This window comes from Convolutriloba macropyga, chromosome 3, assembly GCF_964194025.1.
Source record: "Convolutriloba macropyga chromosome 3, txConMacr16.3, whole genome shotgun sequence".
Taxonomy (NCBI): Eukaryota; Metazoa; Xenacoelomorpha; order Acoela; family Convolutidae; genus Convolutriloba; species Convolutriloba macropyga.
Genome location: NC_134470.1, coordinates 33,534,958 through 33,555,357, shown reverse-complemented (window position 1 = coordinate 33,555,357; position 20,400 = coordinate 33,534,958). Strand labels below are relative to the sequence as shown.

The 20,400-nt window shown below is 35.1% G+C and overlaps 1 protein-coding gene across 1 annotated transcript in view; it reads left to right on the top strand.

The window, feature by feature from the left end:
* The window catches only part of LOC142336613 (uncharacterized), a 130,188-nt gene that overhangs the window by 71,800 nt on the left and 37,988 nt on the right, over nt 1-20,400 (top strand). Inside the window, exons 12-13 of the mRNA XM_075385524.1 lie at nt 5,399-5,611; nt 14,171-14,299. Of these exons, the coding sequence (XP_075241639.1) occupies nt 5,399-5,611; nt 14,171-14,299 (342 nt within the window). The remainder of the gene's footprint in view (nt 1-5,398; nt 5,612-14,170; nt 14,300-20,400) is intronic.

The window sequence follows — 20,400 nt, the reverse complement described above, 5'->3', positions numbered from 1 at the left end:
TTACTTGTCCTAAAAAATGTTGTTACCAATTTCCAACCCCTTGGGATATTTTAGACCTCTTTCTTAATTTTATCTTGAACTTTTGTTGCCTACAATTTGCGCTATGTCCAGACCATCCCATACGAAAGCAATCTAAATTTAATAGCAGCAGTGAGGCGTTTTTCTTCTCGCCTCTGTCTGCGAATTACATACGCTTCTGTCTGTTCACACATTTTGGTGACTTTAGAAATCAATTTTGATTGCAGGTTTTAATCAAGCCACAAGAGAAAATTTTTGCACTGCTCAAGTTTAACCTGATAAAACCCAGTAACACGTCGTAAAGCAATAGGTTACCGAAGATCATTAGAGCAAAAGCTTTAAGTGGTATTAGGGTTAAATACATTTGTCTTCAAATTAAATTCTTAGCTCCACACATCGGTTTCATACAACTAAAACTGCAACATTTTTTTCCGACCCCTCCTAAGGAAGGGGAGGAACTAACATTCGTTTTGATTTTTTTTGTTCAGACAATTTTGACCTATCGATATATTCATCGTAGAGAGTTGTGAGTAGTATCAAAAAAAGGACCATCCAACGTAGAATATGGTATTAAAAAGATTTGTTTTTAAGTTTCGTTTTCTGGAGCGAGTTATCGTGGTTTCAATTTTTGTGATTATTAGACCAATTTGCGTTATTTTTATTCATATTTTCCGGAATTTTTGCCTAAAATTTGGTTAATGTTGTAAAAATTGTTAACATTAACACTGTTGATTTTATTTTTGACTATTTTGATTTAAATTTTTGGCTCAAGTTTTGACTAAATGTTTCAAAATTTAGCCTTTTTCATTATAAATTGCCCAAAATGAGCTTTTTTAGTCCACTTCGATTAAATATGCCCAAAGTACACACCCTAAAACAACAAACGCAATCTTTTTAATTTACAGAGGGAGCTAGTTTTATTTCCACTTCGACTGAGAGTATTTTGAAATTAAATTTTCGCTGTTTTTGCAAATTTTACTCTATGATTACCAAAAACAAAGCATTTTTTTTTATCTTTTATCTAACGAATTATTCAGATCTATGACATTCGAAACAATTTAGTATTCGAAGAGGACAAACAGCAATAGCAAGGCTGTTTTTGGCCCAAATTTCGACTGTTAAAATCCAGAAGTAGTTCGGATTGTAATCAGTCGGTCTATTTAAAAAAAATTTGACACTACTAGATTTCCCTTTTTTTTAAATTTTTAGGCATGACAGTTTCCATCAATTTTTTATGGAAGAGTAAATGAGCTTATATTCTGATTTGGGTAGATAGCTGATGGCATTCAAGTCTTTGAAAACAATGGTTTTCAAAGAAAGGAAATTAATTTTAAACTTTTTCTCTTGTCGTTTCGCTACCTATTCTCATTTATTGCAAATCACATCTGACAGTATTAGTGTTTTCGTCAAGGTAAGGAGCAACTGTAGAAAATCTGTTTTGTAGAAAATCTAAAGTTGACGCAATATTTGTACACGTAACACATATTCTGAAAAATTACAGGTCGCAAGCGCTTCTTTAGGACGATTAAATGAACTTTTTCAAATATTTCATTTTGTAGCTAGTGGCTCAAAGAATTTGAAATTAAATGTTTCGAAAACTACAAAAGTATTACTTATTTTTGCACTTTTTTTTTCTTTTTTGTCTCTTTATTATGAATTCTCATTAAAAAGAGCTCGCATACCACAGTGTTGGCGTTCAAGGAAGTTTCAACTGAAAATATTTTGAGGGTAAAAACTTGCTTTTACGGCTGCTACGTCATTTTCTCGCAAGTTTTATGTGAATTCTTGTTTGTTGCTTTCATATATTATTCTTTTTTCAACCACAAAAAAATTGAATGAAGACAGATCTGAATGCACTCCTGTAGAGACATATGTGATCATAAACTTGTTGGATGCTTGGATGCTTCAAATAGTTATCTGATGGTCGTCATTTTTTCGCAACTATTCGTTTTTAAAAATTCAAGCAAATTTTTTTAATTTGCTGTTTTTTGTTCTTGTCTAATTGTTACCGAGCCTTATTACGGAGTGGTCCCATATCTTTTCTAGTGAACTACAGGTTGTTTTGTTTAGCTTCACTTTTATCTGACGCTGTCTTGACCTTGCTAATAAAGTTTCTTTTCAAAAAATGTTCATAAATTTTGGATGTATTTAAAGTTTTTGTATTAATGTTGTTTGATTTTGTTTTACGTCTTGACTTGTTTTCTTATTAATGGCTGATCTCGTCAATCTAATGCGGCATTTTTTACTCCACAGAGTTTCTTGTTTTGATGGCTATCTTGTTTTTCAATCACCAATTTTTTTTAAAAAAAAAACTTGAATTTTGGAGACAATTATGCTAAAAATGTGAATGAGCTGGGTCGGAGCATTATGTGCGAACGCACATTACCTAGCCGCCTTGTTTGCTTCTACCTTTATTTTTCTATTACAATTCCATTGACTGCCACGGAGTCAATGGTTGTTTTCAATTTCTCTCAGCGTTAAAAAATAAATAAACTAGCTTTAATTGTTTCCCTTTACTGATTTTTTGCTTGCATTTTTTGTATTGACAGTGTTTTTCCTTCATGACTATATGTTCTTTATATGAGATCAATTAATAAAAAAGACTTTTGAAAAGTTTTGAAAAGTTTTGGGCCATCTTGCAATATGGTAGAATAGCAAAGTACCTTCTGTCGACGGGATTCCATCTTCTGTTCTTTAAATCACTGTGCCGGAGATTTTTGGAGATGAAGTTGCGTGAAATTCTAGATTCAGTCCAAATAAATTCCAGTATTTTTACTTATTTCGTTAAGATCACCACTAACAGTAAATTTACATTCCGGGTCAAGGTTTGGCGGTGAATTTCCGCAAGAAAAATTTTGACCGCGTATTTCTTACATCTTTTTGCGGTGAATCTCAGGGAAATATTTATTTTCAACGCGCTCTCAGTATTCCTACAAAAAAAAGAAAATTCCTTACACGGGCTCGAACCTCTTACCTCCTGCATGCTTTCACTTTCTTATTCCACTGTCACGTACTTCTATTTTATTTCTTGAGAATTTTATTCAGATTCAGTAAACGTTGGAAAGCCAATGCGATGATTTTTTGTAAGAGATGCGGTGAATTTAGAGTTGAATTTTTGCAGGAAATGTGGTGAAATACGGCGATTTTTTTCACCGCATTCACAACATTTCTTACATTATTTTGCCACAAAAGTCGATGCAGTGAATTTTTGTAAGAAATGCGATGAAAATCGCGGTGAATTTTTGTATGAAATGCGGTGATTTTTGTCACCGCATTCACCGCATTTTGCACAAAATTTTACCCAAAAACCTCGACCCGGGATGGCTGTCTTTATTTTATACGGTAGCTTGAATACAAACAGATTGCCACGAAACCTAGTCAATCTACAGGATCAACCAAAAAAGCATTCGTTTTTTTATCGTGAATAATATCATGCTCTCATGATCAAATTTTCGTTCGTACAGGTTTAGCCTTTTGAGCATTCATTAGAAATTCCTGTCTTTTTCAGGGCTGGCCGACTATGCATTATTCAACGCTCAACGCCCCCCTCGTAAGCTCATGTTTTGTGGCTCCAAGACTCCAAGACTTAGAACCTCCGAGACTTTACGTCTGGCTCCTAAAACTGAGGAGCATAGGCAAAACCAAAATTAAGCGTTTTCAATGCTTTTCCAAGAACGCCTCTTGTGGTGGATGTGGTAAATTTAAATCCTGCAATTAGAGTTTCTAACCTGTCAGAGGAGTTTTTTAAAAGTTTTGGCTTTTAAAAGATTTGTGGTTCAAGTTTTTGGCTACTGTATTTGTAAAAATTAAAATACTTATTCATCCAAATAAAAACGTAATTTTTCAAGACAAAAACAAATATCGCTTGAAAAATGGGTTTTGTTAAAAAAAAAAACAATGCACATTTTGCTACTCTATTAACCAATCAGTGATCAAAACATTTTTAAACTTATTTGTTTTGAGGCATGAGCACGGTTTCACAATTTTAATCCAATCTTTAGAGAAAAATTTCCTAGTTTCTTTAGAAATACAACTAAGCTGGTACTTACAAGCCGTTTACAATGGAACGAAAGATCAAGTACTTCAATTCCGACAACCGTAAAAATGAATAAAAAATCCTAGCTCACCTATTTTTAATAGCCGCCCTCATCTTCTCAGCAGGCTATTATAGCGCTCCTAATTTTTTTACAATTCAAAGAATTTGAATTGTATTGGCGCGCTGCATTTTTATAAAGATCTGTTCACACGTTTTCATGATTTTTGAAGTCAAATTGGAGTAGTAATTTTGGTCACGCGGAAACAGGAAATGGAGCGAAAAAGCAAGTGATTTTGAGGCGTGAAATTTATTCGCTCTAAAATTAAAGTAGAGTCAGAAAACGGTGTTTGAACAAAAATTCGGTTTCTCGGTAGTGGTTTTTTCACATGCGGCAATTTCACTCTGATTTTTACTGTTTTTTCGATTTTTTGATCGAATTTTTTTTCTAAATGGTTATCCCAATCCATTCACAGCTCATTCTAGGCCTAGTTTTTTGTTTGAATTGAATTTTCATTTCTCGCTAGTGGTTTTTGTTCTCGCGAGCGGCATTTTGACATTGATTTTTCTGTTTTTTTGTTTTTTTGATCTGTTTTTTTAGAAATGGTTTTCCCAATTCACTCTTAGTCCATTCTAGGTCTATCTGTTTGGCTAGTCAACGAAAATTTTCTGAATTGTGCGTCAGGACTTGTCCTGCTATGTTTTTTTACTTCGTCGAACAAAAAGTTTCGCTTTACCTCATTTTGCCGCTTTTTCAACATTTTGCGTGAAATCTTTTTGACTTCTCTAGTCTTGTTTCTCTCTTTTCTCATTCTGCTAAAACTGATTTTGAACATCAGTTGCTCAGCAAATCAATTCAAAATGAAAAAGCAGTATATAAAACTGAAGTCAGAAAAAGAAACGGGATAAAGCCCAATTTTAGATGCCCGCTATTTGAACGTCGTTCCTGTAAGTCTTAGTTACCATCTTTAATGCTTGTTGGTACTGATGGTATCCCCTTTATCCTCTCTCTAAGAAGCAGAATTATGTTCAACTACGAAATGCCATCAAAATAAATCGGACTTAAAAAATGTTTTTGTACAAAAATCTTTTTTTTTTCAATATCTATTCTTTCAATCCCAATCATGCTTATTGGAATCAACGGCGGCTGTTTTCCGGCAATATGCCGGGTATATTTCAATATGCATAATTTTTTGCCCAAAACTTGACCACTCGCTTGTGAAAAAAGCACTAGAAAATTGAATTAGTCAATCTAAAGAACTAAAAGCTCAGGAACGAAAACGAAAAAAAAAATGAAAATCTTTTGAATCGTTCGGATGTCTTTTTTACCTTCGGACGGCAATTTAGATTGAGTTTCGACTGAAGCGTAAATCGAGCAGGATGCTTGACGTCAGAGAAGAGTGCAAAGTGCTTGATCAGATTGACAAGGTTGAGGACCAGTTCTCTCAGTTGGATCTGGAGTTCACAGACTGGATGTATGGTGTCATGTTGAGGGACTGTATTCTATGTAGGGCTCTCTGGATATCTGTGCTACAAGCTACTGCTTGCTGCATTGTCATGGTTTGTGAACGTCTGATTAGGGAACTTCGTGTTTTATTAATTAAATTAATTTAAAAGTGAGGGCAATTAAAATCAACAGATAGGGAGATCTAAATTAGCGAATATAAAGTGGAAGTTGACTGATCAAAAAGTGTGCATATTAAAATAATATTTTTCCAAAACTCGGAAACAAAGGTTTGCATTCAAATTTAATTCCAATATCACTACCAAAAAATTACCAGAAACGACACAAATCAAAGTCAAAACATCATACAATAAAAGCCGGACATTAGGAACATTTTGAACACATTTTATATAGCTTACGCTGTACTGAAAAAACCAGCCAATGCTCATGAAGTATTTGAAAGAACGATCTAGTTCTGTATTGGTAGATGAAAAAATAATGAGCTAGCGACCACCCTACCTATAATTTTGCGCAAATGTCATTATTGAAGACAAGGAACAAAGACATTGTTTAATTATCAACTACTATAGCCGTTCTGTTGCCACCATATCCCACACTTTAAAGTCTTTTTTACATGATTTCAAAGAGGTTACGGAGCTGATAAGTTGTTAAAGTTGACTACCCCCAGATAATTTTTTTAATGGCGATGCCATGTATCAGAGCAAAGAAGCTTTGAAATTGGCACAAAAATTGATCAAGTTTGATAAAGTTTTTAATTTTTTACGCCACTTACCAAAAATGTTACCCCAACGTTTGATGTCCACCCTTAATATTACGCCAAGCCACTGATCAACAATGTCACAACTCAAGTTATTTTTTTAAAAAGCATTAGCATCTTTAGGGTACGCAATCTTAATGTCTGATGTGTTCAAAAAAATTTGTTTTTCATTTGAATATAGGTTATTTATGAAAAAGATGCAGCATTTTCCTCTAATATTTTTGCAAAATTAGATGTGACTCTTTCAGAACAGTCATTTTTCAGTCATTTATATAACGGGTTGATGTATGAAAAAACTACGATGGATACCAGCAGCACGAAAAAGCCAAAGCCAAAAATCCAAACCATTTAGATAAAAAAAAATCAGTTCACATCGTTTCATCTCCAACCAAAACAGAAAACTTTAAAGCTGTCTACCTACGTGTCTTCACCTTACTACTCCCCTTTCATTATGTTTCCAAGTTGGAAATAGAAAAATAGTAAGCAAAAAATTCTACCGGCTGAATTCGATGGATAACTGAGGCCAAAGTTGATTGAAAAAATACAAAACACATGCAATGGCTCAAATTTCAATGTTCCGTTCTCGTTAGGCCAATTTTTTTCTTGACTATGTTAATATAATTTCAAACGCGAGAACCCAATATACAAACAAATCATCTGCCAGTCATCTGCAGCAAACTGTTTTTTTTTCTGTCCCCTCCAATTGTCTGCCATTGAAATTTTGTATAAATAAATTCTTGTTGTCTTGTTTGCATTCACTATCAAAAAATTGTTTTCACGGTTTGATTTTTGAATTCAACAATTCAAGCCTGACTTCTTCAACTTAACATTATCTAAAAAGCTCTCATTTGTAGATCTTTGCAAGAAAACTCAATGGGTGTTAGTTAACAAAGAATAGAAAACGCCTCACAATTGGGTTTTTAAAATTACTTAGTAGTGGTCTAAATAAGCTTTAATAACATCATTTTAAGCACCATATTGAACCAATTGCACAATACCCCTCCGGTTAAAAAATACTGAACTGGAGTGTAGCCCCCATTTTTTTCGTTAAAGAGCGAAAAGTGCAACTTTTGCCAATTTTTTTCGACATCAAAAAGTATACTTGAAAGTAAGATTGACTGCAATATCTTCCGTGGACACAAAACGGACTTTTTCTGCTCATTTATATATGTTCTTCTTCTGGCAATCTTCTATTACGTCCCGGAAAATCAATAGGAGCCATCAAAAAGATATTATTTTGAGCAAGTCCTTGGCAAGTGGAATTGAAACGGAGTACTGATTGTATATGTCTTGAAACTTTTCCTGTATTTTAGCAATTTCCTGTTCGGCCATATTTTGTTCAGTTTATAGTTACCTCAAAACAAAAGCTGGGGACAATACTCATTCTTACTACTAATGCTTTGCAAAATTAAACTGTTAGAGCCAGAAAAAATTGCTAGTTAAAGTAAAGTATTAACAAAAATGTTACCTCAACGTTTGACATCCACCCTTAATATTACGCCAAGCCACTGATCAACAATGTCACAACTCAAGTTTTTTTAAAAAAAACATTAGCAATTTTAAGGTACGCAATCTTAATGTCTGATGTATTCAAAAAATTTGTTTTTCATTTGAATATAGGTTATTTTTGAAAAAATACAGCAATTTCCTCTACTATTTTTGCAAAATTAGATGTGACTCTTTCAAAACAGTCATTTTTCAGTCATTTATATATATTTTAAAGCTGTCTACCTACGTGTCTTCAACTTACTGCTCCCCTATCATTTTGTTTCCAAGTTTGAAAGAGAAAAAGAATAAGCGAAAAATTCTACCGGCTGAATTCGATGCGTGACAAAGGCCAAAATTGATTTTTAAAAAATACATACAAGGGCTCAAAATTTCAATGTTCCGTTCTCGTTATGCTATTTTCTTTCATGACTAAGTTAATATAAATTCATACGCGAGAAATCAATTTACATACAAGTCATCTGCCAGTCATCTGCAGCAAACTGTTTTTTTCTGTCCCCTCCAATTGTCTGCCATTGAAATTTTGTATAAATAAATTCTTGTTGTCTAGTTTGCCTTCACTATCAAAAAAATTTTTTCACGGTTTGATTTTTGAATTCAACAATTCGAGCCTGAATTCTTCAACTTAACGTTATCTAAAAAGCTCTCATTTGCAGATCTTTGCAAGAAAACTCAACGGGTGTTAATTAACGAAAAAAAAATACCAACGCCTCACAATTGGGTTTATAAAACTACTTAGTAGTGGTCTAAATAGGCTATAATAACATCATTTTAAGCACATTATTGAACCAATTGCACAATACGCCTCCGAGTGGAAAAGACTGAACTGGAGTGTAGCCCCCGTTTTTTCGTTAAAGAGCGAAAAGTGCAACTTTTGCCAATTTTTTTCGACATCAAAAAGTAAACTTGAAAGTAAGATTGACTGCAATACCTTCAGTGAACACAAAAAGGACTTTTTTGTTCATTTGTACATATTCTTCTTGTGTCCTCTCCAGCTTGATGGGTGCTATCTATTTGCACCCCCTGGGCGCACGTGATTTATTTTTTACATACGTATTTATAATGCAATGGCACGCGTTCTGTAACAGAAGGGTACATAACTTTGTGGGCGGCACGAAGGTCGTGCAATGGCAAAGTTTACGCGTAATGTCAATGTTGACGTTAAAATATGGTGGCTGAATATATCTGAACCCTTGTTTAGGTAAAAGAAGCTCCACGATTGCCCTATATTGGACTGCAGAAATAATGTTATCAAAATTTTTCATTTTGATATCAATGTCGTTCTAAACTTTTTTGAACATTTGAAGCAGTAAGGCGTAGAGCGTTCTCACAAAGCAAATGAAAAAATATTTATTTCGTTTCAATGGCAAATTGGTTTTACACAGAGTCCTTCATCAATGGAAAACAACTTTTGTATTTTTTCAGCGGGAAACAAATAGGTGCCATCAACAGAAAGACATTTTTTGGTCATCGAAATTGTTTCGAAAAATGTTAACTTCTGTCACGCGGCCATTGGGTTACAAAATTGGTGTTAGGCTCCCTTTTTTCCTATTTTTGCTATTCAGTTCTAAATTGCTTCATTAAAAAATATTTTTGCAGAAATAACCATCCTGAAGTCAAATTAACAAATCTTAATTTTGATCAAGCCCTAGACCAGTGGAAGAGAAACGAAAGACTAATAGCATATGACTTTTCTTGTATTTTAATAATATCCTCTCGGGTTATATATTGTGCAGTTGAATGTTTCAAAGACAATATTTAAGGGCAATACTCTTTTTAATAATAATACATTCCAGAATTAATCTCTCCGAGCAAATAAAGTTATGATTCAACGTATAGTTTCACAACAATTAAGCGCTAACATTCGACGTCAACACTTAATATTAAGCCACTGATCCAGGCTGTCACAACTTAATAAAGCAATCATAAATTGGGGAAAAAAATGAAATTTCGGCAATTTTTTCCTACACTATGCTTTTTAAAAATGCATTAGCAATTTTTAAAGTAAACAAATAATATTTTTATCTGATGTGTTAGCAGATTGATCTTAATTCTTTTGGATGAGAAGACTGCATTTTTTAAAATGTATTTCAACTTTTTTGTTTTCATCTTTTTGTTGCATCAATTATGAACATGGTTACTATACTGGAAAAAAGACAAAAATTTCATCATGCTCACTATGCAAAAGATAGTAATCACAATTCTCATGCCTTAAAATAATTCAATTATTGAAAATTTTTACAGAACTTTATGTTTTATTTTAATATGCATTAGTTTTGAAAACGTTCGCCGGTTTTCTTGGCTGATTTTGCCCAATAGTTGTGACACTGTCAAAGAATTCAATTTCAAGTTTGAAATTGGTCATTGGATATATCTGTACTTCGCTGTGACGAAAGAGAAGTTTCACGATTGCCTTATCGTTAACTTCAGAAAAAAAGTATAAATATATAAGTTGTTGTGTACGTGTCTGTGTCTGTTGTGGGTATTTGATGGTATGAGATGGATTGCAGTGATTTTTTTCTGATTTTTTTTCTGTGCACTTTTATGCCTATCTTTGCAGGAGAGCGTCTGTGTGGGTACACGTGGAAAAAAGATGTTTAAAAAAAGATGAGTGTTTTTCTCTTTCCAATAAGTTACTTTAAAAAAAAACATTAGTCTTTTTAACGGACACATTTAATCCTAATAGCTGATGTGTTTAAGGATTGGTTTTAATTCTATCTGGTGAGAAAACTGAATTTTTTAAAAACCATTTCAATTTTTTTTGGTTTTTATCTATTTGCTGCACCCTTAATAAAATGGTAATCATTCTTACCTAAAAACTACAAATTCATTATGATCACTGAATAAAAAACGGTGATCACGATAGTGAACGCTTTAAAAAAGTTCGCATAATAATATTTTCCAGAGAGTTTTATGTTTTTAATATACTTATAATATATAGTTTTGAACAATTTTGGCAGGTTCCTTGACTGATTTTGCCAATACTTGAGACTCTGTCAGAACTGTTAATTTTCAAGTTAATTTTCTCTGTCAGAATTGTTAATTTTTAGTTTGAAAAAACTGACTCAGTCAGTAATTTTCAAACTAAAAAGAGAAGACAAAAAAGGAAGTAGTTGAAGAGGTCAAAGAAAGTAGAACGATCTTTTATGCGCGCGTGTTTTTTGTTTTGTTTGATAAACCTATAAATCATAACATAAAAGGATCAGCACTTTAAAATTGCGCAATTCAATTGAGTCATTTGCTGCCAGTGGTTATGAATCGCATTTTTTCAGAACCTCACGTCCGACTAAAACTGACCTATTAAAATAAATTTTCCTCTGAGTTCTTACTATGTCCTCTTTAAAACAGTCCCAAAAATTAAACAAAGACCTGAGTGGTTTGAAAGACCAGGGGTATTGGAAAATTTAGGTGCCGTGGAAATTTTAAAAATCAGGTTTATGGCCTTTGAATAGGATAATTTTATAGTGAAATTTTCTACTAAATGAAAGGCCTTTTAAAATGGCCCACTCTAGCTAAGCATGAATACCCAATTCCGATATCTAATTGTCGTAATAAACTTATAGTAAATTAATGTTTGGTTAACATTTGTTACCGTGCTCTATCAGTACTCCGATAGTTCATTTCAGTAACTCCGCCACTGCCTGTCCCCTGGGATAATCCCGGGATGAAAAAATAGGAGGGTTGAACATCACAGAACATAAGGGAAAATGTCAGTAAGTCGGTTTTTTAACTTGACTTGAGAAATTTTCCGACAGTTTTTCAGGAGTATTATATGTATTTAAAGTTGCTTTGTCTTTTTCCATATGGTGTCTTGTTTTGTTTGTATTGGAGAACTGCACGAGTATGGTTGTTACCGTGCTATATCAGTACACCTATAGTTAATTTCAGTAACTCCGCTACTGCCAGTCCGAAGCCCGGAATTAAAAAGGAGGGAAAATCTTAAAAATTATGATGGAAAACTCTCAACAGTCAATTTTTTAACGCGACAAGAGAGCTTTCCGACAGTGTTCATTCTATCTAGGGGCACCTAATCTTGTTACGGCCTTACTTGATACGGCCTTACTACGTCACCTTATTAGTCTTGATGCGGCCTGAGCACGGCAGCCTACAAATCTTAGTGCGGCCGTAGTAAACTTGACAAGACTTAGTACGGTTTTTCTCTAAGATTATACGGTGCAGCAGTAAGGCCCTAGCAAGTTTTCCAAGTCTGGTCAACCTGGGAAAGGGCAATCATTTTAGAAAAACATTATTAACAGCAATTTGAGTCAAAAAATTTGTTTATTTGTTGTTCACAGCTCCTTACAAATTCCAAATCAATAAATATGCCTGGTGTCGGGAGACACATGGAACACTGGATGGGGTTTTTACTGGCACTGCTTGTTGTGACTACTTTTGTAACCTTCTAGGCTAGCTCTGTTGACAGATTGGTTCGGCAATGTCTCCTCAAACAGTTTTAAACACGTGATTTAATTTTAAAAAGATGAAAAATTAAACGAAGGAAGAAAAGGTGAGTCGCTCTTGGTGGGGATTGAACCGTTGAAACCAATTTGGCAATTTGAAGAAACAATTGCTCTACAACTCAGTGTATCTGCAGTAAAAGATTTGGTTGATAATGTGCTCTATTTGAACGAAATATAGTAAATTTAGTAATATAGTAAGATTTGCTGGACAATGGATGGAATTGAATAGAAGAGAATAAAATGAGCAACCTGATTATGTGGCCGTTTCAATGCACTTAACAAAAACAACTAAAATTTGTTTGAATATCAATTAACAAAACAACAAAACGAACATAGCTGGCAGATTGCCAGAAAATAGCCGCAATAGATTCGTAGATCGGCAGTCTAAAAAAACAGTAAAAAAGACAGACCAAAAAAATTCGTCTTTTCATTGAAGGCTGATCTGTTATATTTTGATTAAAAATCTGTATAAGTTATTACTGCCTCTATTAGCTGATCTCAAATAACCTTCATTTAGAGTGATACACACCCATTTGACCTTATCTCTTTGAATTAAACTAAATAAAAGTCAATTTCAAAGTGAGGAAGTCATTTTTGAGAGTGAGGTAAGTCAAGTGTGACCAAAAATTTAATCACGCGCATGAACAAAAAAACTCGCTCCACTAAGAGCGAAAAATGACGTCACACATGCAATTCAGTTGAAATTGCATGAACGAATGAACAAAAAATGGCTGTGACGTCATATGGTCGTAACAAAAATCATGACGACGAAATAAAAAAACATAGCAGGACAAGTCCTGACGTTCAATTCAAAGAATTTTCATTGACTAAACAGAAAAACTACACCAAGAATGGACTATGAGTGAATTGAGAAAAACCATTTTAAAAAAATAAGATAAAAAATAGGAAAAAAAACAGAAAATCAATGTCAAAATGCCGCATGTGAACAAAAAACTACTAGCGAGAAATGAAAATTCAATTCAAACAAAAAACTAGGCCTAGAATGAGCTGTGAATGGATTGGGAAAACCATTTAGAAAAAAATCCGATCCAAAAAATCGAAAAAAACAGTAAAAATCAGAGTGGAATTGCCGCATGTGAACAAAAAACCACTACCGAGAAATCGAATTTTTGTTCAAACACCATTTTCTCACTCTACTTTAAATTTAGAGCGATAAAATTTCACGCCGCAAAACCACTTGCTTTTTCGCTCCACTTCCTGTTTCGACGTGACCAAAATCACCACTCCAATTTGACTTCAAAAATCATGAAAATGTGTAAACAGATCTTAAAAAAAAAAAAGACAGCGCCCCAATACAATTCAAATTCTTTGAATTGTAAAAAAACCAAGAGAAGGCCAATAATAGCCTCAGCTATCGCTGTGCGGCTATTAAAAAGATAACGGGCGATTAAAAGTGCTGCGGTGACCTAAACCATCAAACGAATGAAACAAATGGAGTGTATTGCTACGTTAGGATGTTTCTCAATTAGCAGCGACATATGATCATGAAACTGGGTGGGTGTTTTATATGTTCAGTAAATGTTTTGAGTAATAGAAGGCGCAGATTTTGGCTTATTTGTCCTGCTTTTTAATTGGACAGAAAAGTTCATAGAACTGTAATGAGATTAGCTATTCTGTATCATCAGTAGCTGTTTGATGTGTATTCCTTCTTAGCTCCCAAGTGCTAGCTTTATGCTTTAAGAGAACTTAAGTAAGCAGATAATTGATAGACTTTTTCCCAATTTTACTAAGCAAGAGGATAGAAAAAGCCGTTAGTCTGGATTTCAAAAAATCATGCGCCGTGGTTCTCTGAAAAAAGAAAGCTAGTGATACGACTCAGACCAGCTTCGTTTGTTTCAATTTTTACGCTGTGAAAACTAGTTAATCTCAGACTCAGCTACTTTTAAATTTGTCATTTAAATATATTGCAGGTGACTCTGTTCGTGCCCGAGCCTGTTGTAATTGTGGCCACTGTCCTCATGACCTGCTTGACTCTGGCTTCAATCCTTGGTTGCTGGTGGCTTGTGGCACATCTCACATACAACAGCAGTACTTTCATAGTAATGTCTCATCTAAAATTAACTTCACTATAAATATAAGGCTACATACCCGGATCTGAGTGTCATAATAATTCAGTACTGAATCATGAAAATTCCATTCTGATTTTTTCTATTTCAAGAATTCTTGACAAGGCATTTTATAGCCTGATAATTTTAAATTTCAGAAACTCGCTCTGATTTTTTTCTTCTCAGACTGAAAAATAGAGTGAGTTTGTTCTGCACAGAATGAAATTTTGTTGAGTCATGCACTGAATTTTTTCTGGACAGCCTAAAATTCAGACTGATTTTTTTCCGCACATTAAGACGTTCAGCCTAATCTTTCTTAAACGAAAAACATTGTCTGAACTAAAAAAAAGGTTCAATTAATAGAGTACATAAGGTGAAATAATCATTCAAAATTGCAGTTTTTGATAAAAATCAATAAAAAGTTTGAGTTTTTTGCCTGTTTTAAGAGACCCAAAGGATGTTTCAAGGTTGTTCAAGTGTTGAACTGCTGAAACTGACACTGAAACCCACACTGACACTGACACTGACACTTGTTACCCTTCCGTGTCATCACACCGTTCCCGTCATTACATCGTCATTACACCGTTCCCGTCATTACATCGTCAGCACACCTTTCCCGTGCATGCATCGAGTTGTGAACTACGGTTTTGAGCTCATTCACGGAGTTCTGAGGGGGCTGTTGCATATTGTACCTGCTTCAACAGTCGCCAGACCCACCATTACCTGCCGTCAAATTACTCACAGAGATGCGTCTGAATTCTCAGGTGCCACAAATTTGAGCGAATTGTAGAAATATGTCCAAATTTGCATCAGATACATCTGAAATAAATCAAACCACGATTTTAAAAAAGAAATTTTGTTGGATTATTAGTATCCAAAATTTTGGAGTTCACAGGCTGTAAAATGGATCCACAAAGTGTGGATCCATCTCAAAAGATAAAAACGATTGTGACAGGGACGTCAGTTCAGTTTCCAAATTGAAGTTTCAATGGATGAGCTAATTTCACGAAACAGTTCTTCTTTAAAAAACCACGATGTCCCCAATAAAAGCCGCTATCGCCTCGCGTTGAGTAATAAATAGGAACAGACACCAAACATAGTAAATCATTATGCTTACAACTTCATTCGGATCTTGGTTTTCACCGGTATTCCCCAAAGCTTCAATATTTTCGGTTGCACACACATATTTTCACCAGCAAAAACGACCCTTTGAGAGGATCCCACGCTTGCATTGATAATTGCTTTCTTTGCATTTTTGAATCAAGACTTTCTTCAAAAGGAAATCAGAGCAAATCTGAAATAGATTAACATTTTAAATTTGCATCGAATAGTATATGGCATCAGCAGTCTATGTAATAGCAATTTTAGTTTAGCCCACGAAACTTGCCATAGTCCGCCTCTTCTAAAAATTCAACTGGTTAGACATCGTTCTTCACAACCGCCTGGCATCACTCATACATTCTCTGTGATGGGTGGGAGGAAGGGTTATTCCAGACCCCCCCCCCCGCCCACCCACCACATTTCCCACCCAACCCACCATATTGCCCCCCCACACCACCACATTGCAATCTTATTTGGACATATTTTGTACAATTCGTTTAAATTCGTGACACCTGAAACTTCAGACGCGTCTCTGAAGAATTCGACGGCAGGTAATGGTCGATCTGGCGGCTGTTGGTGCAGGTACAAGGTGCAACAGCCGCTTCAGAACTCCGTGAACGAACACATACGATTTTTCATAACACGAGGAACGAGGTGGGGGTATTAAAGGTAGTGGTGGGGGGTTGTTGTTGGGTGGGGGATTGTGTTGGGTGGGGGGGGGAGGGTTGTGTTGGGGGGGGGGGGGTGTTGGATGGGGGGCTTGGAATATTTAAATTAGCGAGATTGGCAAAGCTACGTTTCGACAGGAATGAAGAAATTGATCAGTTTGACCTTGACGTTCTGGCAAATGATAGTAAAAAAACGTGGATTTATCAGCTCTGAATCATGCGGAAGATTTCTGACCATCCAAAAAAATTTATCAAAGAGAAGTATAAATTTAATCCTCTATAGTTTAACAGTACCCTCTCTTTGTTAACTTATTTAATCTAGTACCCTTTCTTTGTTCACTTATTTAGAATTTATAATATTTCGCCTATAAGAATTTAAAATTCCAAGCCCCCCCCTCATCCAAGCCACCAAGCCAACCCCCACCCCCCACCCGTTTTGACAATCGTTTATTTAGCATGCGGTCCTACTATCAGTCTTTTTAATAGCCGCCCTCATCTTCTCAGCCGGCTATTATAGCGCTCCTATTTTTTTTTTACTTAGTCGAATAAAAAAATGTTTCGCTTTACCTCATTTTGCCGCCTTTTCAACATTTTGCGTTAAATCTTTTTGACTTCTCTAGGCTAGTTTCTCTCTTCTCTCATTCTGCTAAAAGTGAATTTGAACATCAGTTGCTCAGCAAAGCAATTCAAAATGAACAGAGTCAGTATAAAAGTTGAAGTCAGAGAAACGGGATAAACCCATAAAGCCCAATTTTAGATGCCCGCTATTTGAACGTCGTTCCTATAAGTCTTAGTTACCACCTCTAATGCTTATTGGTGTTGATAGTAGCCCCTGTAGCCTCTCTCTAAGAAACAGAAGTATGTTCAACTACGAAATGCCATCAAAATAAATCGGACTTAAAAAATATTTTTGTACAAAAATCTTTTTTTTTTAACATATTATGTTATTTCAATCCCAATCATGCTTATTGGAATCAACGGCGGCTATTTTCCGGCAATCTGCCGGGTATGTTTTTACTATTTTGTAACGTGTCCCTACACGATTTTACTTTGTTTTTGCCTGATCGTGCGACACGTTTGCCAAAATTTGCGATTTTCGAAAATTTCATGTTTGCTATGATTTTACTCTGATCAGAAAAAGCAATCAACTAAGAATGCCCAGTGACAATTCATGAGAAAAATGTTTCTGGGATTTGTTTGTTCATAATGCGAGGTAAAATTACCCTTAGGTCACTCTGATTCAGGACTGAGTTAATGTTTTATCATTGGATTGTAATGAATCAGTACTGAAAGGTTACTCCGGGTATAAATTTTTTTAAAAAAAATAAAATATTACTTGGGTTTCCAAAGAGTCATATAATATGTAGCTGAGTCCTTCACCTGAATAACGATCGCATTTAGATGCAAGTATGAACCCAAAATTAGAGTAGATATTGCATTTTATTACGCTCATTGTCATTAATTAATCAAATTATCTTAATGACAAAATGAATTGATAAACTTCTGCAGATCAGCCTCCTCAGATTAATTTGTCAAAGACCCCGGCATCATCCCATCAACCATTTGGGTTGTACACGGAGGTTAGTTTGACACGGAGGTTAGTCAGAGCAGAAAAATTTGTTACATGTCATGAATGACATTGGTTGTAAGAAACTTGTTGCGATATAGTTCAGTGATTGGGCGAGGAGTACTCGATTAGTACTCGAGGAGATCTCGATGATTGCCGCATTAAACTGTCAATTGCAAAATGGCCAACACAGTAACACAGAAGCATCTTGACCTCCCCAACTATTCAGTCCTGTTACACAAACTAAGTTGATCGATTTCTTGGCTGTGTATTGCAGTTGCTCGACCAGTTCAGTTTTCTCCCCAAAATTTAACGTACAAATAGAAATGCTCACTGGATTGCTTCAACAAAAGTAGGATGACGGAATGTTTCTCGGAATAGTTCGAGATTTGAAATTCAAAGGTGCTTCTGCTTTGATAGAACTAATATTTTATAGATACTCAGTGCCTCTATTCTGCGTTTAAAACGCGTTATTTCTTCTCGATAGGTGGCTTTAAAATTTTGATAGCCAGCATGAATGAACTTTGAAAATGCTATTACTGTATATGCAAATAAGACAAGTACCATATGCAGTCATGATAGCTTCGTTCGCTTAGTCTTAAATATGAAAAAACATTTTAATTGCCGCCGCCAGCCTCTCAGCGGCTTTTGTTTAGGCGCTCTCCTTTCTTACGGTCCAAATTTTTGATTGTATTGGCGCACTGCCTTTTTACGACACTCGAATAGTAGTGTTGGAAAGGTACTGTTTTTTATTGCTCTCAAATGAAGTTTGTAGCAATTATATTGGTCCTGTCGGTCTTTTTAATGCAATTTTTCGCTTGACCGATTTTTCGTCTGACGCTTTTGACTTTTCGTCCTCAAAAACGGGATAAACAGGTAGCGCCCAGCGGGCATTAAGTGCTCTTAGAGCCTTTCAGCTCTGTTTCAGCTCAAACTGTTTTGGAGACTTATACTTATGGTGTGAAGAGCGGTTCTTAGAGGTTGAAGACTCCCCCCCTGTTACGAAGTAAATGAACGAATAATATTAACCAATCAGAATTGAGCATTTATTTTCGAATTTAAATGCGTACACAAATCGTTCTAAATTAATAAAACGTTCTAATATACGTAGAAAGTTCCGAAAAAGTTCATTTAACCTAATTTTAAGTAAATATAACCACTATATGTATCGATTAAGCTGGTTTTCGTTTAAAATTTTTAGGTTTTCTAGACACTTGCCGATTGAATACGAACTGATTTTGACGTCAAGGACATCAGACAAAAAACCAGTAAAAGAGCATCGAAAAAACCTTGCCGTCTAAGTTTTCACTTGTTGCATTGATCGTTAATGCTTACGTTGTATGTTTGTACGTCTTGATATTATAATGCTTATACGTTGCTTTGTTCTAATAACACGTTGTTGCTTATATACCGAAATGAATTGACTTCCGAAAGAGTGGTTTTACACCTTTTACATTGGTGCCGCAACCCGGGATTACAAACACCCATTTCCTTCGTTTTAGCCCAATTGTTGTAATAAAATTATTAAATAGATGGCTTGATAAGCTGTAATATTAATTGATCCCTGACAACGTAAGTTGCTACACAGACTCAAGTTTATGTGGAGAAGAGAGGTTGCGCCGCCTGTTTTATTTATGCGATGACAATGGGGATGAACATTGACAGTGATGATTTATTTACGATGTGCCGTGAATTGGACATGGAAAATGCGTTCGATGCAGTTATGGCCGACCTTGGAACGGGGGCGGAAAGTCTTATATCATTAGAGTTTGTCCGTCGTGGTCTTGCAGTTCATGGAAGATTACAAGCGTCCTTGGCAATTTGACGTTATCAGAAACAATTCTCGGTGGTTCAGACGATGGGATCAGTAGAATTACGTATACGGACAAGGCCACCTTCATAGGACAATCGTATTGACCGTCAAAAAATTCGACAGGAACTGTAAGACAAAATTTTCGCAAACTATATTGCAGTGAATTGATTACAAACGATTTAGACGGCAAGTAACCCAACCCCTGATATCTTTCAAAGACATTTTCAAGGGTTTGTGTAGTCAAATAACTCCGTGAAAATCATCCCTAAAAAGTCACCATTAACCCCCATAGCTGAATTTTTTGAGCTTGAAAAAACATCAAGGTTCGGAGTTTGATCAAAGCTTCTGAAATCACAAATCTTTTTCCGCCAGATTGTAAAGAAAAGCAAGTAGTACTATCACGACAAGTCTCAGCGAAGTAGTATAATTTTTGGAGAAGGGAGCTGAGAAACTTTTTAAGAAAAAAAAACATCGATTTTGAAAATTTTTTGGTCGAAAGTTGGGAAATTCAGACAAATTGGTCCATTATGGCTACACAGCAAAAAATTGACCTCAGATATGAGAAAAATAAGTGAGCACATAATGCTATATTGTTCAATTTTGAAAATATTTGGTCAATTTTGAGGCAAATCAAAAAATTTAGAAAATCAATACCGAATATTGATAAATCGTACTTTCAAGCTTAAAACCGTCCAGTTTACTGGATTACCGTTCCGTAATCAAGAATTTGCAAAAATTGACCAAAATTTGAAAAATTGGACAGATAATGGTGTGATACATAAACTCACAACCTCCGGCTCAAAAAAAAATTTGTCTTCTTATTATCTTCGTATCTCGTTTTCGTACCGTACCGTCCGCTTCGTTTTCGTTCCTTAACTTCACTATTCACAATTTCCGTTCATTTTTCATCAACGTCGCTCTCCCAAAATTTTGTTTTTCGTTTTCG